We start from the raw sequence: 24193 nt of genomic DNA on the forward strand, positions 1-24193 counted from the left end.
CACACCAATGCGGTGCGGGAGATTCTGTGATCTGCGCACGTTTCCCACTGCATTCAAATCGCACTACCCTTGTGATCTGCAGCAGGTGTCACTGCAATTTTAATGACACCCCCAAAAGCTTGTTACAAGTGCAGCGCGTTTGCTGGCACCAGATCACATGATGGTATAAAGTGACCGTGCAATCCGGTTGCAGTGCAGTTCCAAAATTGCTGCATGTGTTTTAGTGCAATGTGGTGCGATTTGAGCCCATTCAAAATGAATAGGCTCAAAATTGCACCACACTGAATCGCATGTGAATGGAACAGGAATCCTGAACCTAGTTTTGGGCTACCTTTTTACCCCGGACAGAGTCGCATAATAAGTGAAAACGCATTAATTTCGGAGGCAGCCGTTCCAACCAGTGCAATTAAAAAGGTTCCTGCGCTACTTTAATGCAACTTTAATGTGACTTGGATTCCCATGGACTTTGTTACATGAAAGTTGCAAGCAAGTCGCACTGCGAAGTTGCAAGACATTGGGGTCGCAGCAGTGTGAACCGAGGCTTACTCTGTGTGTGTGTTGGGAACTGTAAAAATAAATCTCAAACCTTCCAGACACGCACAGAAACTTTTTAATAGCCAGACGTGATGGCGGTACCATTCATTCATAATGGCGTGGCAACCTGCATCTGCTTAGCGCATTGCGATTTTGGAAAAGAGACTTCTTTTCCATGTTTCTCGCTCGCTTGTAGGGCAGCCCATTGAAATGTGTTCAGCACCATGCATGCTGGTGCAGCGTGATTTTGTAAAAGGGTCAGGGACTTCTTTTGCTCGATTTCTGGGCATAGGGCAGCCTGTTCATTTTTAACAGGCTGCCCTATGCCCAGAAATCGAGCAAAAGAAGTCCCTGACACGCGACACGCAGAAAGCGCACACAGTCAGTTGCACATGCATGGTGTGAATGGAGCCTTATACACACGATCAGACTTTCCGACAACAAAACCGTGGATTTTTGTTGGAAGGTTGTTGACTCAAACTTGTCTTGCATACACACGGTCATACAAATGTTGGCCAACAATCACGAACGTGATGACGTAAAAGAAGTACGACGAGAAAAAGGAAGTTCAATAGCCAGTGCGGCTCCTTCTGCTTGATTCCGAGCATGCGTAGAACTTTTGTGTGACGGACTTGTGTACACACGATCTGACTTTACGACAATAAAGTTTTGTTGGCGGAAAATTTGAGAACCTGCTATCAAACAATTGTTGGCGGAAAGTCCGACAGCAAATGTTCGATGGAGCATACACACGGTCGGACTTTCCGACAAAGAGCTCACATCCTCACATCCAACATTTCCCGTCGACTGTTTGTACGCGGCATAACGCTCGCGGCAAGGGCTGCTGCTACTCTGAAAAGTGGTCTGTGGTGTATTGCTTTTCAGAGGTGTTTGACAGGCAGTGGGATGATCATTGCCTCCTCACCACCTGTTTTAACCCTCTAAATGCTGCACTACTGTCGTTTCAGCAAGTCCTTATCCACCCTCATTCTGAATGAGCCGTAAAACGCCACCTCTGAACGCAACCAGCTATCCACCCTCATTCACTGACGGAATGAGCCCTAAAACTACACTCCGAACGCAACAAGCTGTTTATCCTCACTTGCTGTCGGAATGAGCCCTAAAATACCACTCTGAACGCAATAAGCTATCCACCCTCATTTGTTGTTGGAATGAGTCCTAAAATACCACCTCTGAATGCAATAAGCTATCCGCCCTCACTTACTGTCGGAATGAGCCCTAAAGTACCACCTCTGAACACACCAAGCTATCCACCCTCACTTGCTGGTGGAATGAGCTCTACAACACCACCTCTGAACAAAATAAGCTATCCGCCCTCACTTGCTGACTGAATGAGCCCCAAAATGTCACCTCTGAACGCAACAAGCTATCCACCCTCATATGTTGTCGGAATGAGCCCTAAAACACCACCTCTGAGCGCAATAAGCTATCCGTCCTCACTTGCTGGTGGAATGAGCTCTAAAACACCACCTCTGATTGCAATAAGCTATCCGCCCTCACTTGCTGACTGAATGAGCCCTAAAATGTCACCTCCTAAACACAGCCAGCTATCTGGCCTCATTCTCTGTCTGAATGAGCTCTAAAATGCCACCTCTGAACGCAACAAGCTATCCACCCTCATTTGTTGTCGGAATGAGCCCTAAAACACCACCTCTGAGCGCAATAAGCTATCCGTCCTCACTTGCTGGTGGAATGAGCTCTAAAACACCACCTCTGATTGCAATAAGCTATCCTTCCTCACTCCCTTACAGAATGAGCCCTAAAACTACTTTCCGAATGCAACAAGCTGTTCATCCTCACTTGCTGTCGGAATGAGCCCTAAAACGCCACCTCCTAAACACAACCAGCTATCTGGCCTTATTCTCTGAATGAGCCCTAAAATGCCACCTCTGAACGCAACAAGCTATCCGGCCTCATTCTCTGTCTGAATGAGCCCTAAAACACCACTCTGAATGCAACAAGCTGTTCATCCTCACTTGCTGTCGGAATGAGCCCTAAAACACCACCTGTGAACGCAATAAGCTATCCGGCCTCACTCACTGACTGAATGAGCCCTAAAACGCCACCTCCTAAACACAACCAGCTATCCGGCCTTATTGTCTGTCGGAATGAGCTCTAAAATGCCACATCTGAATGCAACAAGCTATCCGCCATCACTCGCTGACTGAATGAGCTCTAAAACGCCACCTCCGAACGCAACAAGCTATTCACCCTCACTCGCTGATGGAATAATCCCTAAAATACTGCCTCTGAATGTAATAAGCTATCCATCTTCATTTGTTGTTGGAATGAGTCCTAAAACGCCACCTCTGAACGCAACAAGCTATCTGCCCTCATTCGCTGTCAGAATCAGCCCTAAAAAATATACTATTTGCATCTTTTTTCCTTTTTGTGAGTGGAGGAGATATTCAGTAATTTTTGCTTTGTGTTTTGAATGTGACCAGTGTGTGCACTGGGAGTCTACGCTGGGAACTGGCCTGCACTGGGAAGAATGCATTTCTGTAGTGGGAGGCCTAGCTGGAGACAGCTGGGAGACAGCGCGGTGTCGTAAATTAAAGCAGAGGGGAGAGGTCACGGCAGGAACAGTCTACTTTTAGTGCCTCCGAAACAAAATACTTTCTGTCACGGTGCTAAAATATACTGTCTGTTTTGGGAACAATAGAGAGACCACATGAAAACCACAGCAGCGTCCTGACATGCTCGGTCGCGTCCCTGCGTTTTATAAAGTTAAAGAATGATCTCACGCCAATTACCTGATGGGAAGGTTTAGCTTAAATGAATGTGTTCAGGAATCCAGGTTTATTTATAGGGCAGAAGATCGCTATATTCCAATAGAAGAATGCGGTATAAGGGCTTGCATACACGGGTGTCCAAGACACGACAGTGGATCTATAGTAAAAACACCAATTGCTCGCTGGGCCACCCCTCTTTGTAAAAGCCAACCCCAACCAAAACTGCCCTCACCTGCTCTACAGGTATTTTTCTTCTCATCCCTGATGATCACTCAGACTGTAACTTGTAACTCTGTAGCAACCAGGTGAGGGGCTGCAGCAGAGCTGAGCTGCGTCAGACGTTTGTGAACTTTCCTGACATGCACAGAAATGTCCTGCCCTTTAGCAGACGCACTTACTTGTTAATGGCACCCCCATGCATAGCTTGGTGCCAGTTCGGTGAGGTGTGTTTTTTGGAAAAGCGCCAGGCACTTCCGCATTTTCTGCCTTAGAACAGCCCATTGAAATGAATGGGCTGCCCTACAAATGGCGCTCGGGAATGGGCGCAATTGGTCGCACTTGTAGCTGTGAACCTAGCCTAACACTACCTACATAAATTCACCATCAGACCTCCCAGATCCTGTAAAGTCTGGGGACCAAACAATCTTACTAATGATGATCTTACTAATGATGGAGTCCCACCCAGTACAAGGCCTCGACTGAAACCCAAGGATCTCACAATAAGGCTTGCACCATGCTCTTCATGGTTCTGTACTTCTTCACCACGGCTGGCAGTGTTTGGTGGGTGATCCTCACCATCACCTGGTTCTTGGCAGCTGTTCCAAAATGGGGGAGCAAAGCCATTGAGAAGAAGACACTCTTGTTTCACGCCAGTGCGTGGGGCATCCCGAGTACCCTCACGATCATCCTTCTTGCCATGAACGAAATTTAATGGCACCCCCATGCATAGCTTGGCGCCAGTTCGGTGAGGTGTGTTTTTGGAAAAGGGCCAGGAACTTCTTTTCCGCATTTTCTGCCTTAGAACAGCCCTTTGAAATGAATGGGCTGCCCTACACATGACGCTCGGAAATGGGCGCAATTGGTCGCACTTGTAGGAGTGAACCTAGCCTAATACTACCTACATAAATTCACCATCAGACCTCCCAGATCCTGTAAAGTCTGGGGACCAAACAATCTTACTAATGATGGAATAAAGAAAATAGAGGGGAGCTTTAGATCCTTGTCCAACAGGCAATTTTGTAGAAGCCATTACCAGCAATTCTGTAGCAGTTATTACTGGCAATTTTGTAGCAGCCATTGCTTATGATACTTTTGTATCTGGTGATATATTTGTAAGAGTCGCTGGCGATGTGACGCTAAGAATCGATTCTTCCCCATGATCTAGAATTGGGTGATGTGGTCTGCTACCAGGAAGAAGATGAATATTGTGGTAAACCCATCGCCCATCAGACCTGGCTCTTAGCAGGCATCTAAGAAGGGTTTTTGATTGCAATGTGGTGTTTTTGTGGCTGAAATTGGATAGCACCTGTTGGTACACAACCCCCACTGTGAGAAAGGATAACAACGCGTGGAAAAGAGCTTGCCATGTCCATAAATAACGTTTGCTGCCTGTCTCTGGTACAAGGGGTCAGAGAATGGAGCAGATTGTTCAGCAATAAAAGCCCAAAGTCCTCCAGCCCCAGTTTCACGTCTCGCTTAACTGTGATTAATCTCAGCACCATGACTGATTGAAGTATGGCATACCTGTGTTTATAGAGGCTGCAAATCTTTTTAAGAAAAGCTTGTGAGAAACCATAAAAAACAAACCCCATGCTTAAAACCCAATCCAAGCCAAAACTTTTTTCAAAACAAAAATGTGCTTGTACACTTTACCCCGTGTTCCTTGAAATAACTTCAAGCCCACTTCCGTGATTAAATAAAAACCCACCAGCCACCTCCTTTCCCTGCCCATAGTGCTGGTATTTAATAAATACCCATTATCAGAATACAGTCACTAACCTGATCTCCTTCTGGTTATGAATAGGCAGCATCCTGTGGGTAGAGTTGAGTGTTCGCCGACAATGCTGGGTGATTGCCACACCTCCTGTACTCCAGAGGACTGCAGGGATGGATGAACTTTTTATGTAATGACTTCCAGGTTGAGTGAGGCTGGGTGTCATTCAACCTGGAAGTGGGATGGCAGCTATCAGACTTTTGACAAGGGGCAGCTCCGGGGAGAAGGTGAGTATTGCAGAGAAAATTCCAGAAGTTAAGGAATTAAAATATTTTTTTTATTTTGAATGTGAAGTTGGGCTTTAAAAATGTCCTATTTCGGAGTTAATTTGTTTTTTCTTGTATTTCAGGTTCCCTGATTGTGATGAACCCTACCCTCGAATGGTGGATCTCAGCCTCTCCAGGGAGCCCACGGAGGACACCCCACTAGCAGTGCAAAGAGACTACGGCTTCTGGTGCCCCAGGGAGCTTAAAATTGACCCCGAGTTGGGTTACTCCTTTTTGGGAGTGCGTGATTGTTCCCCACCCTGTCCACACATGTACTTCCGAAGAGAAGAACTCTCCTTTGCTCGATATTTTATTGGAGTTATTTCTATAGTCTGCCTTTCAGCCACCTTGTTCACCTTTTTGACGTTCCTCATCGATGTGACCAGGTTCCGGTACCCAGAAAGACCCATCATATTCTACGCTGTCTGCTACATGATGGTATCATTGATTTTCTTCATTGGGTTTCTACTGGAAGACCGAGTGGCGTGCAACCCTGCCAGTCCCACCCAGTACAAGGCCTCCACTGTAACCCAAGGATCTCACAATAAGGCTTGCACCATGCTCTTCATGGTTCTCTACTTCTTCACCATGGCTGGCAGTGTTTGGTGGGTGATCCTCACCATCACCTGGTTCTTGGCAGCTGTTCCAAAATGGGGGAGCGAAGCCATTGAGAAGAAGGCACTCTTGTTTCACGCCAGCGCGTGGGGCATCCCGGGTACCCTCACGATCATCCTTCTTGCCATGAACAAAATTGAAGGGGACAACATCAGTGGAGTTTGTTTTGTTGGCCTGTATGATGTTCATGCTTTGAGATACTTTGTCCTAGCACCCCTCTGCCTGAATGTTGTGGTTGGTGTGACTCTACTTTTAGCTGGGATTATTTCTTTGAACCGAGTGCGGATAGAAATCCCTCTGGAGAAGGAAAACCAGGACAAATTGGTGAAATTTATGATCCGCATTGGCGTGTTTAGCATTCTGTACCTTGTGCCCCTTTTGGTGGTGATTGGCTGCTATTTCTATGAGCAGGCTTACCGGGGGGTTTGGGAGACCACGTGGATTCAGGAGCGGTGCAGAGAATATCACATCCCTTGCCCTTACCAGGTAAGGCTTCTTCCATTGTTACATTTCTATGGATTAATATTTCAATTTAAATTAAAGTCACACTTACCTGAAACGTTTATTTTGCCTAAAGCCGAACTCCAATGCTGGGTTTATTACTGTGACAATAGGCATCAATGCTGGAGGTTAATTATTGTGACTGCTGGCACAAATAATGTATTATTATGACCACTGACACCAATGCTGGGGGTTATTATTGTGACCACTGGCACCAGTGCTAGGAACTATTATTATGGCAATTGGCACCAGTGCTGGGAATTATTATTAGGACCATTGGCATCAATGATGGGGGTTATTACTGTGTCTATTGGCATCAATGCTGGGGGGGTTTTATCGTAACCACTGGCACCAGTGCTGGGGGTTATTATTGTAACCACAGGCACCAGTGCTGGGGGTTGTTATTGTGATCAGTGACATCAATGCTGGGGGTTATTATCGTGACTACTGCCACCAATGCTGGGGGTTATTATTGTGACCACTGGCACCAATGCTGGGTGTTATTGTTGTGACCATTGGCATCAATGCTGGGGGGTTTTATCATGACCTACAGGCCCCAATGTTGAGGGTTATTATTGTGACCACTGCAGCAATGCTGGGGTTATTATTGTGACCAGTGGCATCAATGCTGGGGGTTATTATTGTGACTACAGGCACCAATGCTGAGGGTTATTATTGTGACCACTGGCACCAATGCTAGGGGTTATTATTGTGCCCATTGGCAGCAGTGCTGTGTGTTATTGCAGTGACTGGCATCATTGATGGGGGTTATTATTATAGTGAGTGAAGTCAATCCTGAGAGTTACTGCATGCACTGGCACCAACGCTGTTACTATTGTTGCCATTTACACCAATGCTAGGGGTTTTTATTGAGGTGACGGATACCAGTGCTGGGGTCATTATTGCATCTACTGTCGCAAGTGCTTGGGTTATTATTGAGGCTACTGACACCAATTCTGGGGCTTATTACTGGGGTTACTGACACCAATGCTGGGTTTATTATGTCCGCTGACACCTATTTTGAGGGTATTATTGAGGTGACTGACACTAGTGCTGGAGGGGGTTACTATTGAGGCCATGAACACCACTGGTGGGAGATAATATTACTACCACTGATGCCTACAGGCTTAATTTACTCCCCACTTTCTCTTTAGTGTTTGTACTGTAAAACAAAAAAATACAGAAGGACCAAAATTTGGGGATCTGGGGTAAGTTACAGCCCCTTAACTTTAAATGGACTGACTGCCTCGACTCAATATACAGTACTTCAATGCACAAATACAAGCTACTATTATGCAGCCCTCTGGAAGGGTCAGGGGCCACACTTGAAGCCCTCTCTGATTTTCAGGTTGGCCACCACTGCTCCTATAAATTTAGTATTATTGTAGTAATTCTGTTTAATATTCTCTTTTCTTAAAAAAAAGTTATATATTAAAATACAGATGTTTTGACGTTAATGCATTGTTTGGAAATGGCAGGGCATACAATTGATGTTTGCACATTATTGTCATTTTTATAACATCACTGAGATGCTTTTGCAGTGTAAAGTGCACATTTAGATTCCTTAGATTAATGTCTATGCCCCAACGTAACTTTTTAAGACTAAATATTCAATAAGGTGTTTCATTACATTCCAGTAATGTTTGCAGCATGTATTGTAGATGAGGTTCAGCAGCATGCGATACTGTAAATGACCTTTTAATAGATTTGGCACGCTCCCCGCACGGAGCGCAGTAAGAAAGGAGGAATTGTTTCCTGGGACCCGTCTCAACTGCTCGTTCTGCTTTTAAGTCACTCAGCACCGAGCTCTGTAAATAACTCTTAAAGGAAATACGGCCATTGCAAAACATTAAAGGACTAATATTGTATTTCGTCCAACAATGACAGGAACCTTTAAAAGTTCACCCATGTCAAAAGACTAAAAATTCTTGCATTTACTGTAATCTAGCTCCGAGGAGAGGGCATACCCGTGGATTCAATTTTCTTTTAGAATTTCATCATTTGCACTTGGCTGCTTTGCACCTGGCTATCAGGCAGCCTTATGGGGGAGGACAGGAGGCCAGGTCTGGGTCATGGTGACTGACAGAGGAGAACTGGAGTCCAGGTCTGTGTCACAGTGGCTCATTGAGGAGAACAGGAGGTTGGGTCTGCATCAAGTTGACTTATAGAGGAGGGAGGATGCCAGGTGTTACTGGCAAGGTGGCTTATAGAGGAAGACACAAGGTTAGGTCTGTGCCAAGGCGGCTCATAGAGGAAGACAGAAGGACAGGTCTGTGCCAGGGTGGCTCATAGAGGAGGACAAGAGGTTGGGTCTGCATCAAGGTGACTTAGAGCAGGGTGGGATGCCAGGTGTCAAGGTGGCTCATAGAGGAAGACAGGAGGCCTGGTCTCTGTCAAGGTGACTCATAGAGGAGGCCAAGAGGCTAGGTCTGTGTTAAGGTGGCTCATAGAGAAGGACGAGGCCAGGTCTTTGTTAAGGTGGCTGAAAGCAGCCCTGATTCACCACCTGCAATGGTCATGCTGGCTAAGGGCCACTGCAACCATCCACCTGTAACAAGAAAAAACTCCACCATCTTAGGTCACTCACATTCTCTTGACCGGAGGCCCTCCTCCAGAAACAAGAAAATCCACACTTTTATCTCCTTTTAATGATTTTACTGTGAAGGAAGCAGGATATACATTTATTTACATCACAACCTTCATCTCCACTCTTCCAGACCCATCATACAAATTCTGCACAGTGCATGTCCAACGCAAACTTAGGATAACTTCCAAACTCTTTCATGGTCCTCACTGCAGGTCTCCCATAGGTTGGTTCTACAAATAAGTCTGTTACAGGCAAGCCCTGAAGGATTCATTTCCTAAAGCTACAGGCCTACATATCATTATACCAGGGGTAGCCACGTCCCATCACCCTCTGCCCAGGCTCTTCCTTCTCTAGCTTATTTATGAAAGGCTAGCCTAACCTACCATATCTACTCAGGGGAGGGACATCACTAAGAGGGGCACTAACCCCTGCTTACAAGGTTCATAGAAGAGGCCAGGTCTGCATCAAGGTGGCTTATAGAGGAGAATAGGATGCTGGGTCTGTGTCAAGGTGACTCAGAGGAGGGCGGAAGACCAGGTCTGTGTTAAGCTGGCTCATAAAGGAAGACTAGGGAATAGGGTCTGTGTCAAACAGGTTCATGGAGGAGGATTGGGTGGGGGCCGAGGTCATTGTCAGATTGATTTCAAGTATAACTGGTATCCTCCACTACAAACCCCACCCTAACCCTGGTCTTGTTATGCTTATTGCCCAGAACACATACACTTTATAGGCCAGGCAGCAGAAAGAGGGGTTATTCCAAAATCATGTAATGGATTTATGGTTTAATTTTTAATCATTTTGTATTTTTTAACTCCTTTTTTGCCACACTTTTATTAAAAATGTTATCATTTAAAGGAAACCTCCTGTATTCAATTACAATTTGTAACTAGCAATACGCGTTAAAAGCAGGTACCCTGAGTGCCTACAATACTTTCTTTATTAGTGTTTCGTATTCCATGATAAGCTGGCCTCAATTTGGCTCTGGCACCATTCCACAAAAGAGTAAGAGTACCTTAGTGGTACACAATGACATTCTCCCTGGTTTGTGAGATAGTGGGTGGGGAATGGCAGAAATGGATGTCACAGGCTTGTCCAATTTGTAGTTGGATGTGATAGGTTCATTTGTACTGAACACAAACCCGAGCGCCTACCTTTCTTTTCCTTAGCAGTATATGGTCTTCTACATCTACAACATGACCAGTGTACTTTAACTGAACTGGAGCTGCCTAAGACATCTCTAGGTCACACAAAAATAGAGCCAATTACCTGAATAGAGGCCAGTTCAGAAATCTAATGGATCCTAGCTACTGTACACACCTGAAAATAAGTTGATGGAGGCTCTTTGATGTCTAGGAACAATGGTGGCACAATGAGTACTGTCCCGGTTTAAAGATTAAAGAAAACTAGAATGCTTCAGAGGTGGCCCCAGGACCTTAAAGCAGGCACCTCCAACTGCTCGCTTGCCAACTGTTTCAGAGTTCAAATTGCCCAAGGATCTCAGGAACCAGTGTGCCAGGGCTGAAGGGCCTTATTGAAGTGCCAGGGAGGTTGCTGGTGACAAAGTTTGTTTTGAAGCTCTTCTAAAGATTTGCTTTAAAATATAATAAAAAAAATAACAATCCAATTCCAAAATACACTATAGAATGAAAAGGGTCGAAATATTTTTTTTTCTAAAGGGGCCGATATGTTTATATACCCTTACAATGGAGATGTATAAAGAGAAGTTTCAATAACATTTTCTAAAAGACCAGCTTTTCTTTGTGGTCATGTCCTCAAGGAAGGAGCAGGTGCAAACTGTACCGTGTAATTATGTTTTGGACATCATGAAGCCGCAAAACATAAGGGGTATGACCATGTGGTCATGAATAGCAAATAGAAGTGTAATTATTATTATTTGTTTTGGTCTGATGATAATGACATTCGGCCTCTGTTGGGAATTTCCTTCATAACATAATTTTATCTTTGTTCATTGCGCACAACACTCTGTCACATAGGGGCGCATAAACACTAGGTGCTCCTATGTTCTGTTTCTATGGATGATAAATCTCATACCAGACCCTGATTTGTGTATAGATATTATTAATTTCACTGAGAACCCTATGGAAAAAGTTCTTTACTCGAGACAATACATAAAAGCATACACATGTGGGCCTTTCCAATATACACCATATGGCCAAAAGTATAGGACCCCCTGCCAAATGTTTTGAATTCAGGTGTTTTCAGTGAAGGGTACTGTTAATCCTACACCATACGAAAACTTTTTGGATTGTGCTGTTCCAGCCCTTGAGGAAGGCCCCTTTTCTCTTCCAGCATGACTGTGCACGTGTACAAAGCCAGCTCCACAGGTTTAGGACAGCCTTTCTCAACCTTTTTTTTTTACCCCAAAGGAACTCTTGCAACAATTTTCAGGTCTCAAGGAACCCCTGCTAAGCTTAATCCATTTGTGGTCATTGGGAAAATGCCCCTTACATTGGTGGTTGTAAGTGGGAAGAATGCCACCCTTACAGTGATGGTCAGAATGCTGCCCTTAGGCCTCATTTACACCTGCTTCAAGATGTGGCATTGGAACATTTTTTTTAAAGCACTCTGAATGCCAATCCAAGTGTCACTAAACAAAATGGTTACCTAACAGTCCTGTTCACACTGTTGTGTTTGCTTTGCTTCACTTCAAAAATGACACCTCCTGTCGTTTTCTTGGTGCTTCAAAGCGTCTCCAAAGCCTTCATAGAAGTCTATGACAACGCTCGCTAGAAGCACCTGCAGCTTTTGAGAGCCTTTTATTCAGCTTTAGCTTCACTTTGTTTTGGAGGTATTGCAAGAATGAGATATCAAAGGATGCACTGGGAAACCAACAAGTGAACCAGAAAGAAGTCATCAGCAGTCACTTCCAGTTCATCTGTATATATTCTGGTGCAGACATCATATCTGGTGTGCAGTGAAGAGCAGCAGGAAGGTGAGCAGGGTCCAGACAAATAGCAGAACAGATATCACCCATGGTGTGCAATATGGGAATGCTATAGCAGAAGGTGAGCGGAGGCTGGAAAGAGACGACTGAGTAACGGAGGATCAGCAGAGCTGGGGGACCGGAGAAGAATAAACTAGCAATGTCACACGTAGTGCGCAGCGTGGGAGCAATATAGCAGGAGGTGAGCAGGGACCAGAAAGAAGAGGCTCATCAACCAGAGGATCAGCAGAGTTGGGGTTTAATACTGAATGGGAGATCAGCAGAGCTGGAGGTTATTAAGCGGGGCATCAGCAGGGCTGGGGGTTACTCCTGAGTGGTGAATCAGCAAAGCTGGCAATACTACTGATTTGGGCCTCAGCAGAGCTGGGAGTACTACTAAGCAGGGGATCTGCTGAACAGGGGTACTAATGATCTGGGGATCTGCTGAGCGTGTTACTACTGAGCTGGGGTTCTACTGGGCCCCTTTAAAACAAACAGAAAATCAACACAGACACAGGGCATTTCTCAAGCTTCAATAAACCTTCAAAAAAGCATCATTGAAGCATCATCGAAGCATCAAAAACACATAAAAAAACCATGTTGAAGCAATAGGTGCTTTAATGTGTGATGAAGTCGAAGCAGGTTTAAATGTGCCCATAGAGAAATGTAAGCCACAACTCTAGCCACAATGAACCTCTAGCCACCTCAGGAGGAAACCTAAGGTTCCAAGGAACCCTGGTTGAGAATGACTTACTGGTTTAGGAATTTGGTGTTGAGGAACCTGAGTGGCCTGCACAGAGCCCTGACCTCAACCCTACTGAACACCTTTAGGATGAATTGGAATGACAATTTTGAGCCAGGTCTACTCATCCAACATCAGGGCTTTTGGCTAAATGGTCATAAACTCTCACAGACACTCCTAAATTTTGAGGGAAGCCTTCCCAGAAGAATAGAATCTGTCCACTAAGAGGGGAGCAAGTTCATAATAATGGCCATGGTTTGGAATGGGATTTTAAACAAGTTCATAGAGGTGTGAGGTTCAGCTGTTAGGCATGAGCCCAGGGTTCGAGTCGGATGTAAGATCGACTTGAGCATCGGGTGTTCGTTTGTTCTAAAACGAACCGAACATATGGGGCGTTCGCGGAGAATTTGAGCACTGCTGAACGCCCCATAACGCACTGTGATCTCGATATCAACGTCCCATACTGCTGGAGACTTTGCTATGCTTTGATCTAAACCATTCCATTGTAGCTCTGGCTGTATGCTTAGGGTCATTGTCCTGCTGGAAGGTGAACGTTCGCCCCAGTCTCAAGTCTTTTGCAGACTCTAAAAGGTTTTCTTCTAAGATTGCCCTGTATTTTGCTCCATCCATCTTCCCATCAACTCTGACCAGCTTGCCTGTCCCTGCTGAAGAAAAGCATCCCCACAACATGATGTTGCCACCACCATGTTTCATGGTGGAGATGGTGTGTTCAGGGTGAAGTACAGTGTTCGTTTTCTGTCACACATAGCGTTTTTGCTTTTAGGCCAAAAAGTTCAATTTTGGTCTCATCTGACCAGAGCACCTTCTTCCACATGTTTGCTGTGTCCTCCACATGGCTTCTCGCAAACAGCAAATGGGACTTCTTACAGCTTTCTTTCAACAATTACTTTCTTCTTGCCACTCTTCCATAAAGACCAGATTTGTGGAGTGGACGACTAATAGTTGTCCTGTGGACAGATTCTCCTACTTGAGCTGTGGATCTTTGCAGCTCCACCTGAGTTATCGTGGGCCTCCTGGCTGCTTCTCTGATTCATGCTTTCCTTGTCCGGCCTGTCTGTTTTGGTGGACTGCCATGTCTTGGTAGGTTTGCAGTTGTGCCATACTCTTTCCATTTTCAGATGATGGATTGAACAGTGCTCCGTGGGATATTTTTTTGTAACCTAACCCTGCTTTAAACTTATCCACAACTTTATCCCTGACCTGTCTGGTGTGTGCCTTGGCCTTCATGATGCTGTTTGTTCACTAAGGTTCTCTAACAAACCTCTTAAGGCTTCACAGAACAGCTGTATTTGTACTGAGATTAAATTACACACAGGTGGACTCTATTTACTAATTAGGTGACTTTGAAGTCAATTGGTTCCACTAGATTTTAGTTAGGAGTATAAGAGTAAAGGGGGCTAAATACAAATGCACTGCACACTTTTCAGATATTTATTTGAAAACCATTGATCAATTTCCTTCCACTTCACAATTATGTGCCACTTTGTGTTGGTCTATCACATAAAATCCCAATAAAAATACATTTATGTTTTTGGCTGTAACATGACAATGTGGAAAATGTCAAGGAGTATGAATACTTTTTCAAGGCACTGTACATGGCCATGGTTTTGGAATGGGATTTTCAACAAGTTCATATAGGTTTGAGGGTCAGGTTTCCAGCACCTTTTGGCCATTAAGGGAAGCTCTTCCCAGAAGAGTAGAAACTCTTCTATCCACAAAGTGGAGCAACTCCATATTAAAGGCCATGGTTTTGGAAAGGGATTTTTAATTATAAAAACGAAAAACCCACTTAAAGCAGGTAAACTGTAGGTCAGAAGGAGATCGACCACAGGCCAAATGGACCTGTCAAAGAATCCTGGAGGATCTCCGAAGCATCTCAAACTGATGTCATAAACCACAAGGCCAAAGCCCATTGACACAGGCCCTATTACACCTCACAGACACAGCGGGGGCCACCTTACAGCAGTGAAGACTCCACTATAAACTGTATACATTCATAATATAAATACTCGACAGCGTTGTGTCACACTAATCACAGGTTATCATAACCCAACTTCCTCCAACATAAACACATTTCTACAGCTACAAAGGCTAATCTCAGCTTTGACCGCTTCCAGGGAAATGACCTTCACCACAGGGCTGATAAGAGCGCTTCCACAAGTATGTCACTAACTCAAAGTAAACCTCTGCTAACACACTTTATACATTTACACCAACCACATAACCGTTTGGGGTTTCCGAAATATACAGTTCTAAAACACTTTAGGATTTATGATTGAAGTGTGCTGATACATTTCTTGTTTTTGGAGATTGGATAAAACCTTTGTCAGATTAGTATTTGTTTCTCTTTTCCTTCGCCTCCTGTTGAGATAAGAAGTTGGGAGTCCTCTCTCTAGTGGAGGCACAGACAAAAACAAAGCACTTTAATGTATATTACGGAAGGGTTAGAGCCCCTTCTAGTTATTTAGATTTTTGGGGTTGATTTACTAAAGGCAAATAGACCATTCACTATGGGGAAGTTGCAGTTTTCCCCCAGGCAGGGAAGGGGGCGCAGGGAGCTGTCCCTGCTGGGAGAACACAGTGATTAATGCTAGCGGCTGCACCTGCTGGCAATAATCACATGTAAAATTCCAACATGCTGGTTGTACCCAAGTCGATCGACTTGGGTACAATCTGCCTGCACATAGATGGTTAGAATCTTTTTTGGTCTTTGATGAACCGGCCAAGATTCAAACCATCTATGACCAGCTTGTGTTCTGGGGAGAATTCCCCTTGCAAAGTGCTACTTCCCTACCAAACTGAACAGCCTACTTGCCTCTCGTAAATCGACCCCCATATGTTGTCCTGGTGACCACATCCCCCCCCCCCCCCTTACCTTATTGCATTCTGGTGCCTGTTTCTTCTCCTGCCCTCCCGCCCCCCTCAGATACTTACCTGATTCCTGTATAGATCCAGCTCATCTGCAGGACTTTTCTCCCCTCTCTGCCCTCTCACAGGCTTGGCTGAGAGCAGTGGGAGCCATTGGCTCCTGCCACTGTCAGTCAAATCTATTGAAGAGGGGGCGGGGCAGAGCCACACTGAGAGTGTGTCAATGGACACACACAGCCTGGCTCGGGAGCAGCCCATACGTGTGCCACCATAGGAAACGGCTTCCATTGGTGGGATACCCAGAAGAGGAGGAGCCTAGAGCTCTGGTTTGGGGCCCCAAAAGAGGAGGCTCAGAGCTGCTCTAAGCAATACCGTTGCACAGAGCACGTAAGTCTAACAAGTTTTTTATATTCGGAAAATAAAAAATGTAACTTTACAACAGCTATAATGCTAAAATTCTTACCTGTAGGGCATTTACAGAGTGGAGCTTGCAGCTGTAATATTCACAGCATTGTAAGTGTGTCGAATGTTGCTGAGATTTGGATTTCCTATGGGAGAATGCAAAGTAGAATCACACGATGGATACACAATTTAAAAAAAACAAACACAAAGATTAAAAATAACTAAAACTCACAGATAACATTTTACAAACAATTGTCCTTCCAGAAGGTGCATTCTGTAAAGCAGTGATTCTCACAGTGTGACGTGGTCCCCACCCAGGCCTTCTATCCAAGGTTCAACCCAATTGCCTTTTTTTTTTTTGTGGTTTGAAAATGCATGCTATTTTAGTACATTTATATAAATGATTAACTCTCTCGTTATAATATTATACATTATTATCTGATGACATACTCTGAGATGAGGCTTTGGTGTCATTGTTGGTGGGCCGTATTTGGAGTTGATGGTGGCCATGGCTCAAGTGACTCTTGATTCCACTTTGTGAAGCTTTTGCCTCTTTTGTGCCCAACTATGTTAACATAATGCCTATTGAATGTGGTATACTCTTGGGATTGAACCAATCAAGAAGAGCTGGGGGAAGAAACAACCTCACGTTACTTGATCTGTAGAGATTCGTGAACACTTTTGATAGCTCCTGTGCTCGATCTATTTTTGGGAGGTCTAGTGATGGTCAGATAAGGCAAAAAAGTAAAGAGTTAACGCAATATGTAAATAGTATTTGCATATATACTGTGGGCCTGGTGGTAGATTCAGGTCTATCAGGCTGGAGACTTGGAGCCACCACTGAGGATTGGATGGACATGTTTAAGGTTATTCCAGGACCCAGTTGATCTTACAAGTCATTTTTAAATCCAGGTACCTGCAAGAGGGCCTATACCTGCAAAAGTAATCCTGATAGCGTGTTTTTGTTTTTTGTTTTTTGTTTTTTTTAATTTTCTGTCAGTTTTTTCAATTCATAGATTATCAGAACCTTCAGGCTCCTACAAACAAGGGACATGGGCAAGGAGCATGGTATACATACAGAAATAAGGTCAACAGTAAAATCACCGCAGATAAACCAGTAGATACAAGGTCCATCCAAACAGTAGCCGTAGAGTTCCTTTTTCCCAAGGAACCTTGACAAGCTTACATCCCGTTTAACTTATTCAGTACAAATAGGAAAAAATACCAAACAAAAAAGGAGGGCGGAGGAGGAGGTTAGGGAAAAGAAAGTGAGTGCGCTGCCCATGTAGAGCTGGTTCAGGGAAGTCTGTTGGGGTCAAAGGCATCACCTCAAAGGGAATGGTCAAGGATGTCACGGTTGAGAGCCCAAAATATCCCAATATTCAGTTGTGAAAGTAAATTTCTGTCCAGTAAAACCATGTTTTACTAAACTGTTCCTTCTCCTATGGTGTGCCGTAGACATGAGATCTTCCATTAGTTGAACTTCATTGATCTTGGCAAACCAAGTCTTATTGGAAGGGGGTGTGGATTGTTTCCAGAATAGTGGGATATATGCCTTTTTGTAGCGTTCAGCAAACTAAGTAAGCAGGAGAGCTTGTAACGTTTCAAGGACATGGGGGTCAAATGCAACAGAAAAGCGGATGCATCATCCGGCATCTGAATATCAGTAAACCTCTGAATCCAGTGTTTGATTTGTGGCCAGAAATCTTTAAGACCCTCACAGGACCAAAAAACGTGGAGCATGGAGCCCACCTCGCTTTGACTCCTCACTTCGCTCTCCAACATAACAAGGAGCTCTGAGGGAACAATTGATGTAAGGTTTTGGGAACTCTGTACCATCTAGTTTGATGGAGTTTTTTTATGCGGTCTCCAAACAGTGCTCTCAGAAGAAGTGATAACCACAGGCGAATTATAGCCACTCCCTGTAATGAGACTCTTATCTCATTCATCTGAGAGAGGGTGAGACATGACTACAGAGAATGTTGATGGAGATATCCCGCCCACAGCCCCTCTCTTGAAGGCATTGGATTGTGTTTCCTGCAACCCTGCAGCACAGCATGCTGAGACTTGTGGTTCAGCAACAACCTCAGCTGAGTTGGCTGATGATTTCTACAAAATCATGTGCTAGATTCAGATAATGGAATATAGAAAAAAAATTGTCAAATTTTCTACATATTTTGTATGGATTTGTTGTTTAATGCCCCTAGGATCCCAGCACTGCTGTGTTTCAGTGTAGAGGCACCCAGTGCGGAGCAAGGGAATCTAATTTTTTTAGGGCTTTATTTAGGTTTTGGAAGGGACTAAGATTTGGGTATTAAAGGTGTTAACCCCAAGAGCAAAATTTGAATACATCACAGCTTTCCAAGCTTTCGATGTGTGATTAGTTTATGGCAGGGGTCTTCAAACTGTGGCCCTCTTTGAGGATCCCTGGTTTATGGTCATGTGCACTGCTCTATGAACACTCCGATTTCCATAGTTCTTCTCAGAAGCGAGCAGAAGGAGTGGCTACATTCCTTCATACAGTGGGACCATGGAGAATGAATGTAAGCACCCTCTAACAAGAAGTCGGATAGCAACAAAGAAAAAAAAAAGAAATTTAAAGGAGGCTGAGAGCATTAGAAGGGACTTTTTGAGTTAGTGGTTGTAAACTCTCAAAAAAAAAAACAACCTGCAGGACAAAGGCATAATGAGCTAGTATGCATAGCATACTAGCTCATTATGAAATATTTACCTTAGATTGAAGCTGTTGCAGGGGTCCCCGTACACCACTGTGACCGGCGACATGTCTCCCGGAGTTATTTTCATGTTTGCGGGCTCTGGCACTGTGATATCACTCCCACGCGGGAGCCGCCGGTCACGGTACAGCTCCTGAAGAAACGGCACAAGCGAGCAGTTTCTTCAGTGTGCATGTAACATGCAGGTACAGTGAATATCTCCTAAACGGTGCAAGTTTAGGAGATATTCACGGTACCCACAGGTAAGCCTTATTATAGACTTACCTGTAGGTAAAAGTGGTAGTACAGGGTTCACAACCACTTTAAGAAGATATACTAGAATAGAATGTTTGGGCTTTTTTTTGTTTTGTTTTTTACACCAGATTTTAGTGTCACTTCAAGAACCATTTTTAGCAGGTACATAAACATGACCTGTTGATTTTGCCCTGAGAGCAGGTGAGTTCTCCTTGGCAATGTTATTTAGGGCTTGTTTACACTTGCTACAAAGTGTGGTATTGGACATCTGAATGCCAATCAAAGTGCCTATCATGAAAAACAAAATGGTTACCTTACAGTACTGTTCACATTTGTTGTGCTTGCTTTGCTTCAAAAATTATACCCCAGTGTCGCTTTCTCTGTGCTTTTAAAGCGCATCCAAAGCCTACATAGAAGTCTATGGACTTCTTACATCACCTGAAGCTTTTGAGGCGCTTTTATTCAGCGTTGGCTTTGCTTTGTTTTGGAGGTATTGCAGGAATGAGATATCCCAGGATGCACTGAGAAACCAACAAACGAACCAGTAAGAAGTCACTTCTGGTTCATGTCTATATATTCTGGAAGTGTCTGGTGCAGATGTCACATCTAGTGTGCAGCGTGGAGCAGCAGGAAGGTGAGCGGGGTCCGGACTGGAGCAGAGAAACTAGCAGACGGCACATTTAGTGTGCAACTTTGGAGAAGGTGAGTGGGGAATGAAAAGAGAAAACTGAACAGCAGAGGATCAGCAGGGCTGGGGGAGCAGAGCAGGAGAAACTAGCAGATTTCACATGCGGTGCGCAGCATGAGAGCATTATAGAGGGAGGGGAGCGGGGACCGGAGAGAGAGAAGAATCAGCAAACTAGAATATCAGCAGAGCTGGGGGTTACTACTGAGCGGGGGATCAGTAGAGCTGGGGGTTACTACTGAGCGGGGGGATCAACAGAGCTGAGGGTTACTACTGAGCGGGGGATCAACAGAGCTGAGGGTTACTACTGAGCGGGGGATCAGCAGAGCTGGGGGTTACTACTGAGCGGGGGGGATCAACAGAGCTGGGGGTTACTACTGAGCGGGGGATCAGCAGAGCTGGGGGTTACTACTGAGCGGGGTATCAGCAAAGTTGGGGGTACTACTGAGTGGGGTATCAGCAAGCTGCGGGTTACTACTGAGCGGGGGATCAGCAGAGCTGGGGGTTACTACTGAGCGGGGGATCAGCAAAGCTAGGGGTACTACTGAGTGGGGTATCAGCAAGCTGGGGGTACTACTGAGTGGGACATCAGTAGAGCTGGGGGTACTAAAGAACAGGGTGTGTGCTGAATGAGGGTACTACTAAGCTGGGGATCTGCTGAACAAGGGTAACAATGAGCTGTGGATCTATTAAACATGGCGACTAATGAGCTGGTTGATCTGCTGCTTGAAGGTACTAATAGGCTGCGGATCTGCTGCTTGAGGGTACTAATAGGCTGGGGATCTGCTGAACAAGGGTACCAATGAGCTGGGGATCTGCTGAGTGGAGGCACTACTGACTTGGGGCCAAGCTTCATTAAAGCTTCCAAAAAGTATCACAGAAGCATCAAAAACACATCAACAAAGATGTTGAAGAGGTAGGCACTTTAATGTGTGTTAAAGTCAAAGCAAGTGTAAATGAGCCCTTAATGATTCCCCGATAGCTAAAGGATCGCTGCTGTGACATGGCCTTTCATCCACAAGGATGTTGCTTTTACATCCTGATCCATAGATGCCCACTAGAGGGAGATTATTAAAATGATCAAAATATGGAACAGCAAGAATGCAAAAAATGTCAATCGCAGCAAACTGAGGAGTGGAGCTGGGGGACTAGAGCAAGAGAAACTAGCAGATTTCACATGTGGTGCACAGCGTGATAGCAATATAGTGGGAGGCGAGCAGGGAGAGAGAAGGATCAGCAAACCAGATTATCAGCAGAGCTGGGGGTAACTAGTGAGTGGGGGATCAGCAGAGCTAGGGGTTTCAGTTAAACCTTTGAACTTGGAAAACACAACACGGTCCATCATTTCCTTTCTTGAAGCTAAACGCACATTTCCAAGGAGGTGCTACAATCCAGCACCGATATTATTTATGCAATAGTTTTTTGTTGTTGAGTTTGCAGTCTTGTGCATACAGCAAGTATTGCTTATTTAACCTACAGTCCCCAATGTTGTTCTGTACAATACATGACATATGTACAGCCCCAGAGCCTGAGTTTTCTCTGGTAGACTGGAGGCCACCACAGAACCTGAATTTCTGGTTTCGAAGCATTTTCCAGCCCAGGATCTCTCGCTGCTGCAATACGATCTAGATGGCTCATTTTCAGACTTATTTTATCTGCACAGTTTGAGAGGATTTCTTCCTGAGGTGGCGGCCTAAAGTTTCTGAGAGGGGAACAGATAAAGAAACAGTGCCGACCTGGCACAACTTTTTTTTTTAAATGAGGACTCTCTTCAAGTGTTTGGTTACAGGCTGATAAGATTCAACACTTCTCTGCTTCAATAAAACATTTCATTCATCATTTTTGCAGACAAAGATGGCACTGCCTGCAGAACAATGGCCTTTTGATTGCAAGCCTTTTACTAAAAGCCTAGTTCACAGCCAGGTCAGTTTGATTGATAGTGGAGAATTGAAAAAAAGCCTCATCTTTCCAGTTGTATTTGGAAACGCCAAGCTAATGAACGCAACTTGAACAGATGGTGAGATGGAGCTGGTAATTTAGTGAAGAACGACTTGCTATGTATTTCCTCTGTGATGCAACAGTTGTACAGCCATAGGCATTAGAGAATTTCAATGGATTTTGACCAGTTTGAGGGACAATCTCATATCTTGAGCAATGGTACCAAACTGCAGCTTGGGGACCAGATGTGGCCCTTTGCTTGCTTTTTTCATCCTCTTGGAGCACTATTTTATTCACTGACACCAAATAAGGACACAATTTCTCCCGATGACACCAATGATGGGGCACAATTTCTCCCAATGACACCAATGGTGGGGGATTGTTTTCTCCCACTGATGCTGAACATTTTGTACCCCCAGTACACACCTCCCTAAAGTCTGAAGGACAGTAAACTGACCCTTTGTTTAGAAAGTGTGGAGACCCCTTATGTAGAGGAACTGTGCTGACTAAAAGCTGGACATTTAGAAGATTTACACTAGACTTTGACCAGTTTGAGGGCCAATCTCACTAGATGAATTATGCTGATTTGGAACATCCGAAGACATTAGAAGATTGTCCCTCAAACTGGTCAAAATTCATTGACCGTGTTCTAATGTCTATGGCAATTGACGTTTACAAGATGGAATTGTCAATGGATTTTGACCAGTTTGAGGGACAATCTCTATACTTAGAACAGCAATGGACATTAGAAGATTGTCCCTCAAACTGGTCAAAATTCATTGACCATGTTCTAATGTCTATGGCCATTGACATTTAGAAGATAGAATTGTCAATGGATTTTGACCAGTTTGAGGGACAATCTCTAGACTTAGAACAGCAATGGACATTAGAAGATTGTCCCTCAGACTGGTCAAAATCTATTGACAATGTATCATTCTACATGGCTGTTTGTGGTCTACATAATTCCTCTAGATGTGTGATTGTCATTCAAACTAGTCAAACTCTGTCGACAATCTCACATCTAGAGGATTTATGCAGGCCATAAACAGCGATAGTCATTTGAAGATCCTCAGTGGAGTTGGACCATTTTGAGAGACAATGTATAGAAGGTATGTAGATTAAGGCAGGCATAGACATCAAATGATGATCAATAGATTTTGACAAATTTGAGGGGCAATTTGGCACCTAAAGGAATAATGTTGACTGAAAACAGTCATAGGCATTTGAAGACAGTCAATGGAGTTTGAACCCTTTTCCTTGATGGCATTCCTCAGCTTGTCCAGAATGTGCCACTCATTAGATGAATTCTCCAATTACCGGTAATTATTTTTCATATTATGGATAATTCATCAGGAAGCCAGTGACAGCCAGAGACCACCTTTTGCTTTGTAATGTTTTTGAAAGAACTTGAAATTGTGGTTTGGGGATCTCACCACTGGAATATCCAAGACCTACCAGAAACCAGCATGTGATTCACCCTGCAGCAAGGTGTTTTTTGATGGAGTTGGCCTTTTAAAGAGTGTATTTTCTTCAAACAATGAATGCTTTTGCTTGTTGAGCTGTTATTTGTTGACATTTCTTGTTTGCTAGGAGATCTGAGAACTTTATTACCCGTCATGTTTAGCTAAGTGACGTGAGGTTTCTAATTTGTTGTATTTGCAGCGCTTTTTGGTCCTGCGTGTAAAAAATGGCTGGTGCGTCTCACTCGCTTAACTCGAGGAACTATGGGTTAGCTAAAGGCTGCAGAGGTGATTTATCTGACTGAAACTTCTGTCTGTGTCATCAGATGAGGCATGAATCCCTACAAAAACGTGGTCACGTGTGTGTGTGTGTGTGTGTGTATGTAAAACTCAGCTTGCGCTATGGAGCTCTGTGATCACCAGGCTTCTTTCAACAGACAGTAAACTGATTAAATCTATACATACCATGTGTAAAGGAGCCGAGCAGCAGGGACGTAAATTCAAATCTCAGGGTCCCATAGCAAAAGTTTGTGGACCCCAGGTGCCATATATTGTACTCTAGATGGGCAGCCAGTAATGCACCCCTAAAGGACTCTCATTTATACACCTTAACTATAGGGGACCACTCTAAATGAACAATACTATTAGCAGTCAGGCATTCTAAAGAGGTCACTGTTTGGTCCTGTGACAGACAGGTCTACCCAATGCCACTAGTGTGCTAAGCCCATTCTGTGTAGCACAAACCCAGGGTCTCCAAATTATGGCCTGCTCCAAAATGTTATCCGGCCCACAGCTAGAGTCAGTGGCATACCCTCAAGGTGAGGATTAAGGTCAGCAAAGGCTGCTCGTGGTCTTTGCTTTTAATGTAATGGGGACCCTGATGGGAACACTTATGTAAGGGGGGCTCTGAAGGTG

General features: G+C 44.4%; 1 protein-coding gene across 2 annotated transcripts in view; it reads left to right on the forward strand.

The window, feature by feature from the left end:
• The window catches only part of FZD3 (frizzled class receptor 3), a 118583-nt gene that overhangs the window by 60860 nt on the left and 33530 nt on the right, over positions 1-24193 (forward strand). For both annotated transcript variants that reach the window (XM_073624864.1, XM_073624865.1), the window contains exon 4: positions 5630-6647. In XM_073624864.1, the coding sequence (XP_073480965.1) occupies positions 5630-6647 (1018 nt within the window). The remainder of the gene's footprint in view (positions 1-5629; positions 6648-24193) is intronic.

This window comes from Aquarana catesbeiana, linkage group LG04 (genome assembly GCF_042186555.1).
Source record: "Aquarana catesbeiana isolate 2022-GZ linkage group LG04, ASM4218655v1, whole genome shotgun sequence".
Taxonomy (NCBI): Eukaryota; Metazoa; Chordata; class Amphibia; order Anura; family Ranidae; genus Aquarana; species Aquarana catesbeiana.